The sequence below is a fragment of the Anabrus simplex genome, chromosome 2 (genome assembly GCF_040414725.1).
Source record: "Anabrus simplex isolate iqAnaSimp1 chromosome 2, ASM4041472v1, whole genome shotgun sequence".
Lineage (NCBI taxonomy): Eukaryota > Metazoa > Arthropoda > Insecta > Orthoptera > Tettigoniidae > Anabrus > Anabrus simplex.
Window position 1 is genome coordinate 55,161,264 of NC_090266.1, and position 20,562 is coordinate 55,181,825.

A 20,562-nucleotide genomic window follows, 5' to 3' on the forward strand; every position below is an offset into this window, starting at 1 on the left:
ACCCAGAAACATACAAATTTTAGTGAAAAATGGAAGGGTATGTATAGGTATTTTAAGGCAGAAACAGGTTCCCAGAAGGACATTTCAGGATTCATTAATGAACAAGGGGAGTGTGTATGTGAGGATCTTCAAAAGGCAGAAGTATGTAAAGATTGTTAGTTACAAGGATAATGTCCAGATAGAGGAGGAGACTAAGGCCAAAGAAGTAATAAAATTTACATATGATAACAATGACATTTACAATAACTTACAAAAGTTGAAAACTAGAAAAGCGGCTGGAATTGATCAGATTTCTGGGGATATACTAAAGACAATGGGTTGGGAAATAGTACCATATCTGAAGTACTTATTTGATTATTGTTTGGTCGGAGGAGCTATACCAGATGAATGGAGAGTTGCTATAGTAGCCCCTGTGTATAAAGGAAAGGGTGATACACATAAAGCTGAAAATTACAAGCCAGTAAGTTTGACATGCATTGTATGTAAGCTTTGGGAAGGCATCCTTTCTGATTATATTAGACATGTTTGTGAAATTAATAACTGGTTCGATAGAAGGCAATTCGGCTTTAGGAAAGGTTATTCCACTGAAGCTCAACTTGTAGGATTCCAGCAAGATATAGCAGATATCTTGGATTCTGGGGGTCAAATGGACTGTATCACGATTGACCTGTCTAAAGCATTTGATAGGGTGGATCATGGGAGACTACCGGCAAAAATGAGTGCAATTGGACTTGACAAAAGAGTGACTGAATGGGTTGCTAAATTTCTAGAAAATAGATCTCAGAGAATTATTGTAGGTGAAGCTTTATCTGACCCTGTTATAATTAAGAGGGGAATTCCTCAAGGCAGTATTATCGGACCTTTATGTTTTCTTATATATATAAATGATACGAGTAAAGGAGTGGAATTGGAGGTAAGGCTTTTTGCGGATGATGTTATTCTCTATAGAGTGATAAATAAGTTACAAGATTGTGAGCAACTGCAACGTGACCTCGAAAATGTTGTAAATATGGCCAATAGTTTCCCATGATCTACCCTATCAAATGCCTTAGATAAGTCAATTGCAATACAGTCCAACTGACCTCCTGAATCCAGGATATCTGCTATATCTTGCTGGAATCCTACAAGTTGGGCTTCAGTGGAATAACCTTTCCTAAACCTAAACTGTCTTCTGTCAAACCAATTATTAATTTTGGAAACATGTCTTATATAATCAGAAAGAATGTTTTCCCAAAGCTTACATACAATGCATGTCAAACTGACTGGCCTGTAATTTTCAGCTTTATGCCTTTCCTTTATATACAGGGGCTACTATAGCAACTCTCCATTCATTTGGTAAAGTTCCTTCATGCAAACAAAAATCAAGCAAGTACCAGTACTTCAGATATGGTACTATATCCCAACCCATTGTCTTTAGTATATCCCCCGAAACCTTATCAATTCCAGCTGCTTTTCTACTTTTCAACTTTTGTATCTTACTGTAAATGTCATTGCTGTCATAGGTAAATTTTAATACTTCTTTAGTATTAGTTACCTCCTCTATCTGGACATTATCCTTGTAACCAACAATCTTTACATACTGCTGACTGAATACTTCTGCCTTTTGAAGATCCTCGCATACACACTCCCCTTGTTCATTAATTATTCCTGGAATGTCCTTCTTGGAACCTGTTTCTGCCTTAAAGTACCTATACATACTCTTCCATTTTTCACTAAAATTAGTGTGGCCACCAATTATGCTTGCCATCATGTTATCCTTAGCTGACTTCTTTGCTAGATTCAATTTCCTAGTAAGTTCCTTCAATTTCTCCTTACTTTCACAGCCATTTCTAACTATTTCTTTCCAATCTGCACCTCCTTCTTAGTCTCTTTACTTCCCTGTTATAATATAGTGGATCTTTACCATTCCTTACCTCCTTTAAAGGTACAAACCTATTTTCACATTCCTCAACAATTGCTTTAAACCCCTCCCAGAGTCTGTTTACATGTTTATTTACCGTTTTCCACCGATCATAGTTGATTATTAAAAACTCCCTCATGCCTGTTTTATCAGCCATATGGTACTGCCTAACAGTCCTAATTTTAATCTCTTCCTTTCTTTAACATTTATTTTTAATTACCACAAAAACAGCTTCGTGATCACTAATACCATCTATTACTTCAGTTTCTCTATAGAGCTCATCTGGTTTTACCAGCACCACATCCAGAATATTCTTCCCTCTAGTTGGTTCCATCACTTTCTGAATCAGGTGCCCTTCCCATATTAACTTATTTGCCATTTGTTGGTCATGCTTCCTGTCGTTCGCATTATCTTCCCAATTGACATTTGGTAAATTGAGATCACCCGCTACGATCACGTTCCTTTCCTTATCGTTTCCCACATAGCTGATTATCTTATCAAATAATTCTGAATCAGCATCTGCGCTACCCCTTCCCGATCTGTACACTCCAGAGACATCTAGTTGCCTATTATCTTTAGAAATGAGCCTTGCCCCTAGAATCTCGTGCTTGTCATCTTTAACTTTTTCGTAGCTTACAAATTCTTCTTTCACAAGAATGAATACTCCCCCTCCTACCTTTCCTATCCTATCTCTACGATACACCCTCCAGTTTGAAATAATAACATTAAGTTACATGTAACACCCTCCAGTTCCGTGAGAAAATTTCTGCATCCATTATATCATTTCTCAGCCATGATTCAACTCCTATTACAATATCTGGTAAGTATATATCTATTAAATTACTTGATTCTATTGCTTTCTTTACAATACTTCTACAATTGAGCACTAACAATTTTATGTCATCCCTACTTGATTTCCAGTTCCCTGTTCCCTTAACACCGCTGCCTAGTGCACCCTGTTTCCCTGAATGTACCTCCCATAACCCTTCTAAACAAATTTCCTAACTTATATGTACCACCGCGGTTTAAGTGAAGACCATCTGAGCGCAGATCCCTATCTCGTACCCACCCCACGCACAAAAGGTTGCTGGGTTACGTACATCAATTTAACACCAAAATTGTAATTGTGGGTAGAAAACTAAGTACCAGTCCATTGTATATATTTCTTTGTATATGTTCATACAACTTCACAACAAATTTATGTTGTGCATAATTTTGCAATATTCCGGATCAAGTACAACGTAGGTTATATACATACAAATTTTTAGATGAAATGTTGCGTTCTCGAAGAGTAGCAGGTGCGGAGTGCAGTTGCCGCATGCGGACTGAAGCGATGAGTATCACCGACGACCGTTAGGATTTTGGCAACTGTTTTTGTCGTTTGTCGAATTGGTTTCATACTCGGAGGACGTGGTAGTTCCAATGAAGTAAACAGTCTAATGCCTCTTTGAAATAAAATGTAGTAACATATCGTGATCTGTGATGAAACACGTGGTCCAAGATAGGTTATGGTATGAGCGTGTTCTCTATACACGGGGTCACCATTTATAGAGTCTTGGTTGTAGGACGCTCCACATCGTTTCCATACATAAATCAGCCCTCATGGATAACAGGTTTATTCTCACAACACCACATACAATTTTACACTTTTGCATATGAAATACATTGATTATACCGAGACACAAAGAGACGTGATGCTCACGCTCATACGCACTCGACGCCGCTGAAGAAGAATGTGCAAAGACAATGGCACCACTGAATGACGCTACTCCAAGAAGCTACACCCTGATGCAATGTTGCATCGTGCACAAGGGTGCGTTCTGTATGTGGGGCGAGTTCATTCTTCCCGATGCCGCCACAAGGTCATTGGCCCCTAATGGTACAAAATGTAATGACAATTTAAAAGTTCAAAATCATCCAATGACCAGAATAAAAAATGTGATGAAGAAAGAATGAATGAATGGATATGAATTTTAAAAAATCAGTGGATTTGACCCAGAAACTATCATAAACAAGTATTACTGACCAAGGGACTGCATTTGAAGCACAATCCTGCTGAATCGAGGATGCTTGTTATCTAAAGGGGTCCAAAATCCAGGTCAACGGCACCTCATAAGGGTACTTATCGCTAGTAAAGTAGGACCTTGGTATTTTTCATCTTGCAGTACTAATCAAAAGTCAGATCAGATGTAAGGCTTTTCAGGCGTTTGCTCTATTAACCAGCGTTTCGTCTTAGGTCTGATACTAAACTCATCAGAGTGAGATGTGTCAGACCCTACCCACTGACGCTGGGGTGTATGCAGGTGAACTTACCAGAAGCCCTATATAAGAGGCACAGTCTGATAACTGCATATGGGAGATAAAACTCCACAATGGAATTATTGCCCGCCTAGCAATTCCGAACGGAAATTCTAAGTTCCCAAGGGGGGATTTAGATATTTTTCCACCAATAGAGCATGTCAAGTAGCGTAGACTCACGGTGTTCCACATATTATGGTACAACTCACATGTACATTGAACAGGTTACGCAGACCTAAGGTGTTTCTCACATAATGGTGCCACTCATAGGCAACACAAACCCATGGTGTTCCTCACCTCGGTGTACTAATCACGGGCGCCAGTATTCCCGTGGTGTTCCTCATATAATGGGTACAAATCACAGGCAACACAGACCCACGGTGCGCTCATATAGTGGTACTAATCACAGGCAACGCAGACCCACGGTGGGCTCATATAGTGGTACTAATCACAGGCAACGCCTGGACCCATGGTGTTTCTGACAATGGTACTAATCACAGGTACTGGAAACCCACAGTGAACCACACTCTGGTGCTACTAATCACAAACCTATTGTGTACCTAACATAATGGTATTATTTAACGTAAGAAATTTCATTATTCCCTATTGAACTGAAATTAAATCCTACAACCTGTTTTCCAGTCATTGACCGGGTCAGGGATGTAATGAATGAAGCAGATATAGGCTGTTAGTACGATGGGGTCGCCACTCCCGAAGTGATTTATTAATGAATGATAGATGCTATGAAATGAGAATGGAGAGTGTTGCTGGAATTAATGATGACAGGGAAAACCGGAGAACCCGGAGAAAAACCTGTCCCACCTCCGCTTTGTCCAGCACAAATCTCACATGGAGGGACCGAGATTTGAACCACGGTATCCAGCGGTGAGAGGCCGACGCGCTGCCGTCTGAGCCACGGAGGGTCTTCCCTATTGTACTAAGAATTATAAATATATAAAGTTTTGGTATTTCCACCTATTCAATACATAATTTAATGCTGTTATTCAACTACAACATTTATAGAATTATACAGAACTAGTTTCGACACACAATAGTGTCATCCTCAGCTGTTAATGAAAAATAGGCATACATACAATTCATAATATGACTTAAAATAATGGGTATGGAAAAAACTATTTAAAACTGTTTTGAAAATATTAACACATTAAAAACATTTATAACAAGTAGAAAACTTGCAAGTCAGTTATATGTTAAAAGAGTTCATTAAGCCTCCTTATAAACGGCCGGTTGCGATGTTCTTGAATTTGTGCTCTTGATAAAATGCTGTGTTTCATTCATGCAGCAGTATCATAAAAGTTGTGAAGGCTTACAATTTTTAGTTTATGTCCTAGGTTTATGAGGTGGAAAACATTCAGATGGCTTCTTAAGATCTTACTAGAGCGTATGTTTCCTAGTTCAATATGAACCTGTGATGAAATGAATTATGTATTGAATAGGTGGAAATACCAAAACTTTATATATTTGTAATAATGGTATTACTCGCAAAATAAGGCGACCTATGGTGTTTCCCGCACGATGGTACTCTTCACAAGTAGTTTCATGGTTCTAATGCAATCATCCCTTGGTTACCCCTTTCAGTCGCCTCTTACGACAGGCAGGGGATACCGTGGGTGTATTCTTTGTCTGCATCCCTCACCCGCAGGGGGTTTACTATCCAGATACATGTACGAACATTAGGAATTTTCTAGATTTTGTCATTGTGGTTTGTGTATATGTAATAAAATATTCGAGTTTGATTTACTCCAATCGAGAGGCCGATCGATCAATTGGTCCTTGTATGTTCGGATGTGTTTCATTTAGAGTGTTGGAAGAACATTTCCAGAAGTCAATATTTCTAGACTGTTTGTCAAACAGTATGTATATTGAGCTGACAAGGCCGAGAGGCGAGAGTGTAGAGTGTGGATTAGAGTGAGTGTTACAGTGAGCTGAGGATTTGGTTGATTATTTATGAGGTATACTTTTGGGCTTATGCCGTGTAATTATTATAAAAACACACTCAACACTGGGTTCCTTTCAAAACATGTTGAGTGTGTTTTTATAATTAATTACACGGCATAAGCCCAAAAATATACCTCATAAATAGTTACACGGGCCATGAAAGTCTAAATGATAAGATTTGGTTGATATCTGAACTTGTCAGAATTGACTTCAGTGAGAGGGTAGTCAGTCTTGCCTCGTGATGGTAAAGCGAATAATCAGTGCGTGGACTTGTTGACATCTGTACTTTGTACTGGGAGCCCAGAGACGCTAGTTTTGTTTTCAATGCACTCATGGAAACAATTATAGATAATTTCGAGTTCCTGGAAACTGTGGGCTTTCTTTGCTTTATCTCTGTATTCCTTTGATGAGACATCCCACAAACAAGGCCTTTCAATTATGTCATTAATTAAGTCCTTGCTCCTAACTAGTTCTGACTATAAATTTTAGTATAGTGCAGAGAGAACGACACACGTGCGCTTACTGTATTTGTAGCTTATAACAAAGAGAATGAGTGTTGCGGAGTGTCGTAACTATAATCCTACTTCATGAGAAGCACGTCGTTTGCATCATTTAGGCTATCTGTTGCCATGGAAACAGCATGGAAGTTGCTGAAGCTGTGCCGACATCTCATAAACAATGAATTGACTTGACATGTTTTCCACTTGGAGCGGCCACGCCAACATGTTAAAAGTGTTAACCTCAACATTCTGAGTTAACACGCAAAATCAATTGGAAAACACAATCACAATAAACATGTCAATTGTAACATGATAAATTTAACATGATCGTGTTAAATGTTAATCAGTGGAGACCGGCCTTTAATAGTGCTGTGTTGTGTATAACTGTGTGTTGTTAAGGAATAGACGTAGGGGCAATAAAGTGCAAGGAAGTGAACCTATCTCGTGTGATATTTATTTATACCAAATTAAAATCACAATGAGAATGAAAATTTATCTCTGTCTTATATGTCTTTCCTTTTCCTGCACAAATCTGGCTTTCCTCTTACCCTACACTTATCCTGCGTTAAGACTGAAGATCTGTTAAGATGGCTCCTCGATGAGTGTTGATGCCCACCCTCCTGATGAAGCTGGGAGGCAGAAATTAGCTCGTCGGGGGCTGAGAAGAGATGGATGTGGAAGAACTTTGATGTTTTTTTGTATAGAGTAATGAATAAATTACAAGTTTGTGAGCAACTGCAAAATCACCTCTAATGTTGTGAGATGAACAGTAGGCAATGTTATGATGAGAAACGGGGTTAAAAGTCAAGGTGCGAGTTTCACAAATAGGAAAAGTCCTCTCTGTTTTAATTACGGCATTGATGGGGTAAAAGTTCCTTATGGCCGTCACTGTAAGTACCTAGGTGTTAATATAAAGATAGATCTTCACTGGGGTAATCACATAAATGGGATTGTAAATAAAGGGTACAGATTGCTGCAGATGGTTATGAGAGTATATAGGGTTTGTAGTAAGGATGTAAAGGAGAGGGCATATAAGTCTCTGGTAAGACACCAACTAGAGTATGGTTCCAGTATACGGAACCCTCATCAGGATTACTTGATTCAAGAACTGGAAAAAATCCAAAGAAAAGCAGCTCGAATTGTTCCGGGTGATTTCCGACAAAAGCGTTACAAAAATGTTGCAAAGTTTGGGCTGGGAAGACTTGGGAGAAGGGAGAGAAGCTACTCGACTAAGTGGTTTGCATGTAATGAACTTCATGGCAGTTTGTATTGAAAATTGTATATTATCTTAAAACAATTAAGTCTATTAAAATGGCCAACCTATTCAAAACAATACATTCATAAGAATATGACATTCAAATCGGGACATGTCTCACCCTAGTTGTGAGCATCTTCAGCCTAATTTTCCTCCCCAAAATCAAATGTTATCGGGATCTCGATATTCTCAAATTGAACCATCTTAATAGCTAAAATATTATGAGTTAAAAATACAATGTCTCGGTCTCATTACTGACAGGTGGAAAATTATTTAATGGAGTTCTTGAAGCAGTCTTTAAAAATTAATTCATTAAAATATCTGGTGTTGGCACCTATTAAAATTATCATGTGGTTAGGTACCCTCCGTCTAATAAATCAATGTTTAACAAATAATGATACATTAACACCACATTAGGACACTATATACAGTCACAGGATAAAGAGATTTAATATAAAAGTCATCTGGATGTTAATTAAAATGTTTGTTGTCTGATAACATCTATCGATAGTATTCAAAACGATATTAGACAAAACCTCTTGAAGTTTCTAAAATCGTAGTCCTATTATTTAAGTTCAAGTCTTCTTTACAAAAGGCACTTTAACACATTGTGAAATCAAAATAACTGTGAGTTATACTGTAGCCAAGCACTTGGTTCATGCTTACTTAAAAACTATAACATGCTATGAGCACTTTGGAATTATCGTTGATCTATCTTTATTATCTCATATTCTCCAAACCATTACAGTGTATAAATTAGGTCACCAGATAACTACAGATCATTTTTAAATGATATTTTTAACTCATAATATTTTAGCTATTAAGATGGTTCAATTTGAGAATATTGGGACCCCGATAACATTTGATTTTGAGGAGGAAAATTAGGCTGGAGAGCCCCACAACTACGGCGAAACATGTCCCAATTTGAGTGTCATGTATAAGTCATAAATATTCTTATGAATGTATTGTATTGAATAGGTTGACCATTTCAATAAACTTAATTGTTTTAAGATAATAAGTGGTATGCTCCGAGCTGTCAGTGGAGAGAAAGCGTGGAATGACATTAGTAGACGAATAGCCCGGCTCCATGGCTAAATGGTCAGCGTGCTGGCCTTTGGTCACAGGGGACCCGGGTTTGATTCCCGGCAGGGTCGGAAATTTTAACCACCATTGGTTAATTCCGCTTGCACAGGGGCTGGGTGTATGTGTTATCTTCATCATCATTTCATCCTCCTCACAACGCGCAGGTTGTCTACGGGTGTTAAATAAAAAGACCTGTACCTGGCGAGCCGAAGTCCTCGGACACATCCCGGCACTAAAAGCCATACGCCATTTCATTTCAGTAGACGAATAAGTTTGAGTGGTGTTTTTAAAAGTAGGAAAGATCACAATGTGAAGATAAAGTTAGAATTCAAGACGACAAACTGGAGCAAATATTCGTTTACAGGAAGGGGTGTTAAGGATTGGAATAATTTACCGAGGGAGATGTTCGATAAATTTCCAACTTGTTTAAAATCATTTAAGAAGAGACTAGGAAAACAACAGATAGAGAATCTGCCACCTGATTGATGTGGAGAGAGCCTATCTATTTGAAGATGTGGTGATTGTCCTTGTCTTTATCTCCTACTTCTGTTGCTCCCCCTTCCCACACAGACATGCCATTGCGTTCCTTATTCCCCCCCGCTCCCCCTCACCTTCTCACTTGACACTTGTTTGTTCCTTTCCTATACAATAATTATACAGGGTCTCTCTTATAAACCAGACAGAGTGCACGGTGTTTGTACTCTGCGCTACAGCAGCTGCCTCAGCCCAACTTGTGTCACGCGTGACCACCCTGCTTTAAGCATGTATACAATCTTATATGAAATTTTTTTTTTTTTTTTTTGGCTAGTTGTTTTACGTTGCACCGACACAGATAGGTCTTACGACGACGATGGGAGAGGAAAGGGCTAGGAGTGGGAAGGAAGCGGCCGTGGCCTTAATTAAGGTATAGCCCCAGCATTTGCCTGGTGTGAAAATGGGAAACCACGGAAAACCATTTTCAGGGCTGCCGACAGTGGGGTTCGAACCTACTATCTCCTGAATACTGGCCGCACTTAAGCAACTGCAGCTATCGAGCTCGGTATATATATGTAATCTTACCTTATAAAAGATGCTGGAAGTGTCGTCCTTCATAATGAGGGACTTCATATACAAAATTAGGATTTTCTGCACACCAATATCACAATACCATTAAGATGAAACCAGGCCTCGTCCGAAAAGAACACATGCTGTGGGTTGAATAAAGGATCATTCAATCATGCAAGAAACCACTGGATCAGCAGGTTTTAAACAATGGGCCCGTGTAAACCTGTATGGTATTGAAAATTAAACCAACTCCTGCATTACCCTTATTTGATTTTGTGTTGAAAATTCCGTAGTCGAATGACCATAAATCCTTTTCTTCCTGCCAACACACTCAACTTAGAAACAACATCTAATATTAGTCCATCCATTCCCATTTTCACATTCTCTAAGCTACGAAAACAATTCAAACCTCTAATTTTCCATGCCCTGACTTGCAGAATGTCAGTATCGATCTTCCTGGTGATTATCCCCTCTCACATAGTCCCCAAGTAAAGATCCAAATGAGGGAAGATTTTACCTCTAAAATATTTTACCCAGGAGAAAGCAATCATCAGAATGTCATTCATTCATACAGAGAGACCTGCATGTCCTCCTGAGTTAGTTATGGCCGTAGTTCCCCATTGCTTTCAGCCGTATAGCTTCAACGTAGCTAAGTCATGTTAAATATTATTATAAGGCCAAATCAGTCAATCATCCAGACTGTCACCTGTGTAACTTGTGAAAGTCTGCTACTCCTTGTCGACGAACCATTCATTATGCTGGTCTCTCAGCAGATACCCATCTAATATGGATGCACCAACAGCTCAGCTACCTGCTTCGTTGGGACACACAAGCCTCCTAACCACGGCAAGGTCACGTGGTTCACAGGAGAGGTATTTTGCCTATATATAAGAAAACATAAAGGTCCAATAATACAGCCTTGTGAAATGCCCCTCTTAATCACTGCAGAATCAGATAACGCTTCACCTACTCTAATTCTCTGAATTCCATTTACTAGAAATATAGCCACCCATTCAATCACTTTTGTATTTAATCCAATAGCCCTCATTTTTGTCAGTAGTCTAACATGATCTACGCTGTCAAAAGTCTTGGATAGTTCAACAGTGATACCGTCCATTTGAACTCAATCTAAACTATCTGCTATATCTTGCTGGAATCCTGCAAGTTGAGCCGTAATGGAATTACCTTTCCTAAACCCAAACTGTCTTCTATCAAGTCAATTAGCAAAAGTGTCTAATATAATCAGAAAGAACGTTTTCCCAGAACTTACATGCAACACGTCAAGTTGACTGCCTTGTAATTATCCAGTTTACGTCTATCGCCCTTTCCTATGTACACTGGGGCTCCTGTAGCAATTCTCCACTATTTGGCATAGCTCCTTCAAGGAAACTGTAATCTAATAAGCACTCCATATATGGTACTATATCCAAACCCATTCCCTTTAATACGTATATCCCTAGAAATCTTCTCAATTCCACCAGCTTTTCTATGAAGGCCAATTTTTTAAGTTAAGGATTAGTTGTCCATATTTTTAAAATCCTGTGCGTCCATTTTCTCACACGTGCATTAATTTCTAGCATCCCTTGTGCATAAACACACGTTTGTTGCCAAATTGTTACTGTGTTGTTGCTTCATAATGTGCAATGGAACTCATTAAGACAATTGAAAGGTCTGTTTCGTATGAGATATGATCAGTTATCTGGTTCTTTCCACCGACAGAGATTCATTACCAGATCTATGAAGTGTACGGCCCCAATGCTATGAGTGATGGAAAAGTCCATAAGTGGGTAAGATTATTCAAGGAAGGTCGGATGAATGTTCATGACGAGCCATGATCTGGTCGGCTATCTCTGATCAGCAAGAAACTGTGCGCAAGGTTGACACCACTCATCATGCAAACAAATGGTTCACAATATCCTCTCATACACTTCACTTTCCTCATATTTCATGGTCAGTTCTTCAGAGAATTATGTCAGAAAAGTTGGACTATAGCAAGTTGTGCAATCAGTGGGTTCCAAAGATGCTGATCGAAGAGCACGAAATGCCAAATGAAGACATGTGCCAGTGCTTTGACATGTAGGACCCCATACCATGAAGAATGTGATGTTATTGGACCACATCGTCACACAGGATGAGACATGGGTGTCCCATATGACCACTGAATTAAAGCAGCAATCGATGAAATGGTGACACACATCACCAATAACAAAAGTGAAATTCAAACAGAAAATTTTTACACGCACAATAATGGAAACCATATTCTGGGACACGACAGCTAAGGGACATCATGCCACTAGGAACAACAATCAATGCAACTGCGTAGTGTGTGCCCTTGACAAATATTCAACGCAGCTTTCTGTGTACCGCAGTGTTGTTGCTTCATGACAATGCAAGACCTTGCTCTGTAGATCAAACACAAGCTCACATTTGATTATTTGGCTGGAAGGAGTTCAGTACCCCCACCAATAGCCCTGATATTGCGCATAATAACTATCATCAATTTCTTCCTCTAAAAAGGTTTCCTGCTGGCAAGCCTTTCCACACTCACAAGGAAATGTAAACAACAGTTTGGACATGGTTCTCATCACAGGTAGTAGACTTCAATGACGAGAGTTTACGAAACTTATCTAACAATACCGGTATGACAAATATTTGAACAAAAATGGGGACTATGTGCAAAAGTAGCTAAAGGGGTGAAATACACTGACTGACAGAGCAAATGCAACACCAAGAAGGAGTGGTCAGAACTTTATGCCAATTGCAGGGTAGACTGACGTCACTGAGGTATGCTCATGATGTGAAATGCGCCGCTGTGCTGCGCATGTAGCGAACGATAAATGGGACACGGCGTTGGCGAATGGCCCACTTCGTACCGTGATTTCTCAGCCGACAGTCATTGTAGAACGTGTTGTCGTGTGCCACAGGACACGTGTATAGCTAAGAATGCCAGGCCGCCGTCAACGGAGGCATTTCCATCAGAAAGACGACTTTACGAGGGGTATGGTGATCGGGCTGAGAAGGGCAGGTTGGTCGCTTCGTCAAATCGCAGCCGATACCCATAGGGATGTGTCCACGGTGCAGCGCCTGTGGCGAAGATGGGTGGCGAAGGGACATGTGGCACGTGCGAGGGGTCCAGGCGCAGCCCGAGTGACGTCAGCACGCGAGGATCGGCGCATCCACCGCCAAGCGGTGGCAGCCCTGCACGCCACGTCAACTGCCATTCTTCAGCATGTGCAAGACACCCTGGCTGTTCCAATATCGACCAGAACAATTTCCCGTCGATTGGTTGAAGGAGGCCTGTACTCCCGGCGTCCGCTCAGAAGACTACCATTGACGCCACAGCATAGACGTGCATGCCTGGCATGGTGCCGGGCTAGAGCGACTTGGATGACGGAATGGCGGAACGTCGTGTTCTCCGATGAGTCACGCTTCTGTTCTGTCAGTGATAGTCACCGCAGACGAGTGTGGCGTCGGCGTGGAGAAAAGTCAAATCCGGCAGTAACTGTGGAGCGCCCTACCGCTAGACAACGCGGCATCATGGTTTGGGGCGCTATTGCGTATGATTCCACGTCGCCTCTAGTGCGTATTCAAGGCACGTTAAATGCCCACCGCTACGTGCAGCATGTGCTGCGGCCGGTGGCACTCCCGTACCTTCAGGGGCTGCCCAATGCTCTGTTTCAGCAGGATAATGCCCGCCCACACACTGCTCGCATCTCCCAACAGGCTCTACGAGGTGTACAGATGCTTCCGTGCCCAGCGTACTCTCCGGATCTCTCACCAATGGAACACGTGTGGGATCTCATAGGACGCCGTTTGCAAACTCTGCCCCAGCCTCGTACGGACGACCAACTGTGGCAAATGGTTGACAGAGAATGGAGAACCATCCCTCAGGACACCATCCGCACTCTTATTGACTCTGTACCTCGACGTGTTTCTGCGTGCATCACCGCTCGCGGTGGTCCTACATCCTACTGAGTCAATGCCGTGCGCATTGTGTAACCTGCATATCGGTTTGAAATAAACATCAATTATTCGTCCGTGCCGTCTCTGTTTTTTCCCCAACTTTCATCCCTTTCGAACCAGTCCTTCTTGGTGTTGCATTTGCTCTGTCAGTCAGTGTATATATATATTGTCTAAAAATATTCAATAGTTTTTTATTTTACTGCAAAACGGTCCTTACTTACAAAAAACAGCCCGTGTAGCTTTCGACTTTTTGTCAATCAGTACTGATCTGCATTGATCAGATTTCTGGTGATATACTAAAGACAATGGGTTGGGATATAGTACCATATCTGAAGTACTCATTTGATTATTGTTTGGTCGGAGGAGCTATACCAGATGAATGGAAAGTTGCTGTAGTAGCCCCTGTGTATAAAGGAAACGGTGATAGACATAAAGCTGAAAATTACAGGCCAGTAAGTTTGACATGCATTGTATGTAAGCTTTGGGAAGACATTCTTTCTGATTATATTAGACATGTTTGTGAAATTAATAACTGGTTCGATAGAAGGCAATTCGGTTTTAGTAAAGGTTATTCCACTGAAGCTCAACTTGTAGGATTCCAGCAAGATATAGCAGATATCTTGGATTCTGGAGGTCAAATGGACTGTATCGCGATTGACCTGTCTAAAGCATTTGATAGGGTGGATCATGGGAGACTACTGGCAAAAATGAGTGCAATTGGACTAGACAAAAGAGTGACTGAATGGGTTGCTGTATTTCTAGAAAATAGATCTCAGAGAATTAGAGTAGGTGAAGCTTTATCTGACCCTGTAATAACTAAGAGGGGAATTCCCCAAGGCAGTATTATCGGACCTTTATGTTTTCTTATATATATAAATGATATGAGTAAAGGAATGGAATCGGAGGTAAGGCTTTTTGCGGATGATGTTATTCTCTATAGAGTGATAAATAAGTTACAAGATTGTGAGCAACTGCAACGTGACCTCGAAAATGTTGTGAGAAGGACAGCAGGCAATGGTATGTTGATAAACGGGGCTAAAAGTCAGGTTGTGAGTTTCACAAATAGGAAAAGTCCTCTCAGTTTTAATTACTGCGTTGATGGGGTGAATGTTCCTTTTGGGGATCATTGTAAGTATCTAGGTGTTAATATAAGGAAAGATCTTCATTGTGGTAATCACGTAAATGGGATTGTAAATAAAGGGTACAGATCTCTGCACATGGTTATGAGGGTGTTTAGGGGTTGTAGTAAGGATGTAAAGGAGAGTGCATATAAGTCTCTGGTAAGACCCCAACTAGAGTATGGTTCCAGTGTATGGGACCCTCACCAGGATTACCTGATTCAAGAACTGGAAAAAGTCCAAAGAAAAGCAGCTCGATTTGTTCTGGGTGATTTCCGACAAAAGAGTAGCGTTACAAAAATGTTGCAATGTTTGAGTTGAGAAGAACTGAGAGAAAGAAGAAGAGCTGCTCGACTAAGTGGTATGTAATACCAATATAAATGGTCCGTTATTGGACATTATAAATTTTCCAGCTAGCTCATTCTTGGTTGCCAGCGTTTCGCCCTCGTGTGCTAGGGCGGGCTCATCAGTTGGTACCTAGCACACATACCAATACGCTGGCTAGTGCATACCGTGGAGGCCACTGCGTAGGCTAACTGGAGCCACCGGCAGTGCCAATGCACTAAGAGACTTTGTCTCATCACCAAAAATTGATGCCTGCTTGGCCATCAGATGATATAGATGTTGATTCCCATAGGGAATCTGAAATATTCGTCCTGATTGAGCAAATTTATAATACCAATATAAATGGTCCGTTATTGGACATTATAAATTTTCCAGCTAGCTCATTCTTGGTTGCCAGCGTTTCACCCTCGTGTGCTAGGGCGGGCTCATCAGTTGGTACCTAGCACACATACCAATACGCTGGCTAGTGCATACCGTGGAGGCCACTGCGTAGGCTAACTGGAGCCACCGGCAGTGCCAATGCACTAAGAGACTTTGTCTCATCACCAAAAATTGATGCCTGCTTGGCCATCAGATGATATAGATGTTGATTCCCATAGGGAATCTGAAATATTCGTCCTGATTGAGCAAATTTATAATACCAATATAAATGGTCCGTTATTGGACATTATAAATTTTCCAGCTAGCTCATTCTTGGTTGCCAGCGTTTCGCCCTCGTGTGCTAGGGCGGGCTCATCAGTTGGTACCTAGCACACATACCAATACGCTGGCTAGTGCATACCGTGGAGGCCACTGCGTAGGCTAACTGGAGCCACCGGCAGTGCCAATGCACTAAGAGACTTTGTCTCATCACCAAAAATTGATGCCTGCTTGGCCATCAGATGATATAGATGTTGATTCCCATAGGGAACCTGAAATATTCGTCCTGAATGAGCAAATTTATAATACCAATATAAATGGTCCGTTATTGGACATTATAAATTTTCCAGCTAGCTCATTCTTGGTTGCCAGCGTTTCGCCCTCGTGTGCTAGGGCGGGCTCATCAGTTGGTACCTAGCACACATACCAATACGCTGGCTAGTGCATACCGTGGAGGCCACTGCGTAGGCTAACTGGAGCCACCGGCAGTGCCAATGCACTAAGAGACTTTGTCTCATCACCAAAAATTGATGCCTGCTTGGCCATCAGATGATATAGATGTTGATTCCCATTCCCTAAATGCAGATCAGTATTGATTGATTGATTAGGGCAGTCACCCAGGTGGCAGATTCCATATCTGTTGTTTTTCTTGCCTTTTCTTGAATGATTTCAAAGAAATTGGAAATTTATTGAACATCTTCCTTGGTAAGTTTTTCCAATCCCTAACTCCCCTTCCTATAAACAAATATTTGCCCCAATTTGTCCTCTTGAATTCCAACTTTATCTTTATATTATGATCTTTCCTACTTTTAATGACACCACTCAGATTTATTAGTCTACTAATGTCATTCCACACCATCTCCCCACTAACAGCTTGAAATATACCACTTACAATTTACGAACTTCATCATATAGATCTGTATTGATACAGTTTAAATTAAGAACTAGTTCAATGGTCCATCCGATCCATACACTTCCATTTACAAGTGAAAACTATTTAATATAAATATATATTAAATATACTTTGGAACATGTTTTGTCTCATTTGAGACAACTTCAGCCATAATGTCTCGTAGAAGATTACAATGCTCATTGTTGCTGCCTAATAATTCAAAAATGGAAGAACCCATGTCCTTTATGAACTGTTTGAGAATACACTAAAGACAAAATACACACGCTATTTACCGGTACATAAAAATGTTCATCACTTCTTGCAAAAAAAATTTTTCTTCAGTGTTAAAATTTGAAAACATTTCTTGAAAATATGACATGCCAGCCATAACGTCTCGTAACAGATTACAATGCTCATTGTTGCTGTCTAATAATTTAAATATGGAAGAACCTATGTCCTTTATGAACTGTTTGAGAATACACTAAAGACAAAATACACACGCTATTTACTGGTACATAAAACTGTTCATCACTTCTTGCAAAAAAAAAAATTTCTTCATTGTTAAAATTTGAATGACATTTCTTGAAAATATGACATGCAGTGCTAGTAGCTGGTAACTTCAGTGTTCTGACCGTGGGAGATTCAAATTCTGGCCTCGGAATAGAAAAATGGGACCAAATCCACATCAGAATATTTTAAAGCTTTAATTCATATGGAAATTCCTTTCAAAAAATAAGCTATTTATGGTAGAAGGAATCTAATGCTCCTGAGATAGCTTGTCGTATGGCAAGATCTGCGCTGCATGACCATCATATTGGTAGCTTCATTCTTATGAATATTCCTTTTTAAGACAAGTTCATCAAAGTTGCTGAAACTCCCTACAAGTCAGAGTGGGACTCAGATGTGAACCAGCTATAGGGATTTTTTTGTTTGTTTCCTGTCTGATCTCAAACATGACTGAGATAAGGTACTTATGAATCTGATCATGCCCTTAATCAACTATATGTAAGGCTACCTAACTGGTGTAATGTTACAATCTGTATTTGTATTTGCTGATCATTTTAAAAAAAAGAATGAATTTCTTAGCAACATAAAGCACTCGGAAAATAGAATTCTTGCCGCACTTAACTAGACGACTCCTCCTCCCTCCTTATTAATAAAATACTGTAGTGTGTTTGGTTATATGGTACTTAATTATATTTTAGTTACTAATATATAACACAAGGTTTCCTAAGTTTCAGATTTGTTATTTTACCCACTATCCATATAATTTAATATGCTTCCACATTTCCAAACTTCTTCTGACAGTAAAAAAAAAAAAAAAAGTTTTGTTTGGAATAAGCAAATATCACAACTTCTGAAGCTATCCAATGTCTTTGTACCGTTCCATGTACTTTTCTACAAAGACATGCCTCATAAACTGCTCAACACAGAACACAGAGTCCTCAACCATCGTAAGCGAAATTACAGGTTAAAAAGGTGTCTGCAATTACCATGCTTGCAGCGATTCAGGAACTTCTTCCAATGTTGTTTCCTAAAGCGTCCCAAATCAAATACGCCTATAGATACGTTGCCATGGAAACCATACTGACTACTGACTACCAACATACGTCATTATACACTAAAGTTAGACAATATATCTATCCTTTAATAACGCTGGCGGAAACTAAAGTAAACTAAAAAGTCCTTCCGAAAGCAGAACTAGTAATTTGTAAATCACTTCCAAAACCATTTTAATAAACATAATCACAGGAGAGATACCTCCAGTCGGCTGGTATTTATCGACATACGTTGGATAGATGGTAGCCTATTGTTCATTGGCACCTGAGCTGAGAGGGGAACAAATGAACATCGCGACCAAGCGCGAGCACTAGCGCCAAATTTGCTAGCACATACTAGCGTAGATTCTCTATGGCGCGTAGCGCAAAGGATGTGTGATCAATGATCATACATTTCTGCTATTGTATGGCTTTTGGGCTTGTGCCGTCTATAAGTCTACAAGTACGAGCCGTGAAAGCATTAATGGCATTATCTAAGTTGGAAAATCATCTTTATATGTTTTTTTTTTTTTTTTTTTTTTTTTTTTTTTTTTTTTTTTTTTTTTTTTTGCTAGTTGCTTTACGTCGCTCCGACACAGATAGGTCTTACGGCGACGATGGGACAGGGAAGGGCTGGGAGTGGGAAGGAAGCGGCCGTGGCCTTAATTAAGGTACAGCCCCAGCATTTGCCTGGTGTGAAAATGGGGAAACCACGGAAAACCATTTTCAGGGCTGCCGACAGTGGGGTTCGAACCTACTATCTCCCGATTACTGGATACTGGCCGCACTTAAGCGACTGCAGCTATCGAGCTCGGTTTTATATGTTGTTACACAACAAACTTAATATTCATTCGAGTGCTCCTTATAAATATATTAAATCATCTTTACGAATCTGGTACTAACTACAGACAGAAGATATCTCCCAAACAACGGCTAGTTTTAACATTGAGGTACGTGGAATTAATAATAATAATAATAATAATAATAATAATAATAATAATAATAATAATAGTGCAAAGTGGAGTCATAGCGTAGATTATAAAACCAGTGGCGGCTCATTTGGAGGGCGCTAAGGCGCGCGCCCCCCACGGGGTTCCATTAAATTCGGGAATTTTAATCTTAAATATTAACAAGGGAAATATTTTACTATAAGATTATTATCAAGGGCGCGAGTTGTACTGTACTGCGGCCCGATGCGCTGCTGGCCCTGCGCAGGAGGGCGCTCTCTCATAGCGGACCAAACATTCCGAGTCTCGCTTGAGTGGCCTTGAGGGAGCCAATCAGAGGCACGGTAGAGATGTGCTGTTCTAACGGAAATTCCGGAGCGTTTCTGCCGCGGCCTATCATTGCAGCCAACCTACCCGAAACATTGGTGATTTGATTTCTATTTAACAGGGGTCAGTTTGTGCCATTTCTCTCCTAAAACTAGGAACTATTTTACTGAGGCACTTACCTGAGTTAAATGTTAATATATTTAAAATAGTCTTGTAATTTTTAGGATTATTAAGTAACGAAACGAGTAGCGACTGTAACTACTGTCTCCTCGCACTTGACTCATGTTGGCCATACTCACTGGAGAGCGCGATGTTTAGCTTTGTGTTGATGAATGATCTCGTGAGGTGACTGTGACAAGGTGAAATTAGGAGAAAGGTTGTGATTTATATGTAGTACAGTATGGCTCCCGTCGAACATATTAAAGAACTAACGTTTTCTTCTCTTTCTATCGAGAAGAAAGCCGAACTGAAGGAGTGTGATAGACCGACACCAGACTTCCCGTTGAAAAAATATGAGACCAAGAAAAATGAAAATAGGGCTATCCAAAGACAAATTAATTCTCATGGCGTATATAACAAGAACCCGTGAATCAAGGTCTGTCTAGGGAGGTCTGGTCACGCTACCACAATCCTTTGCGGTGGCGGCCATATTGGGTCTCAAATATCGTTGTTATGTGGGCGTGCCCGATGTAATGATGAGAGTTATTACTTGTATTTTGAAGGAAAACGGATACTGAGCCGCACCAAAATGTCA

General features: G+C 40.3%; 1 protein-coding gene across 1 annotated transcript in view; it reads right to left on the bottom strand.

The window, feature by feature from the left end:
* Window positions 1-18,572, bottom strand: part of Gas8 (Growth arrest specific protein 8) — a 175,231-nt gene extending 156,659 nt beyond the window's left edge. Inside the window, exon 1 of the mRNA XM_067142334.2 lies at window positions 18,490-18,572. Within this exon, the coding sequence (XP_066998435.2) occupies window positions 18,490-18,492 (3 nt within the window). The 5' untranslated portion in view covers window positions 18,493-18,572. The remainder of the gene's footprint in view (window positions 1-18,489) is intronic.
* Between the last annotated feature and the right edge of the window lie 1,990 nt (window positions 18,573-20,562).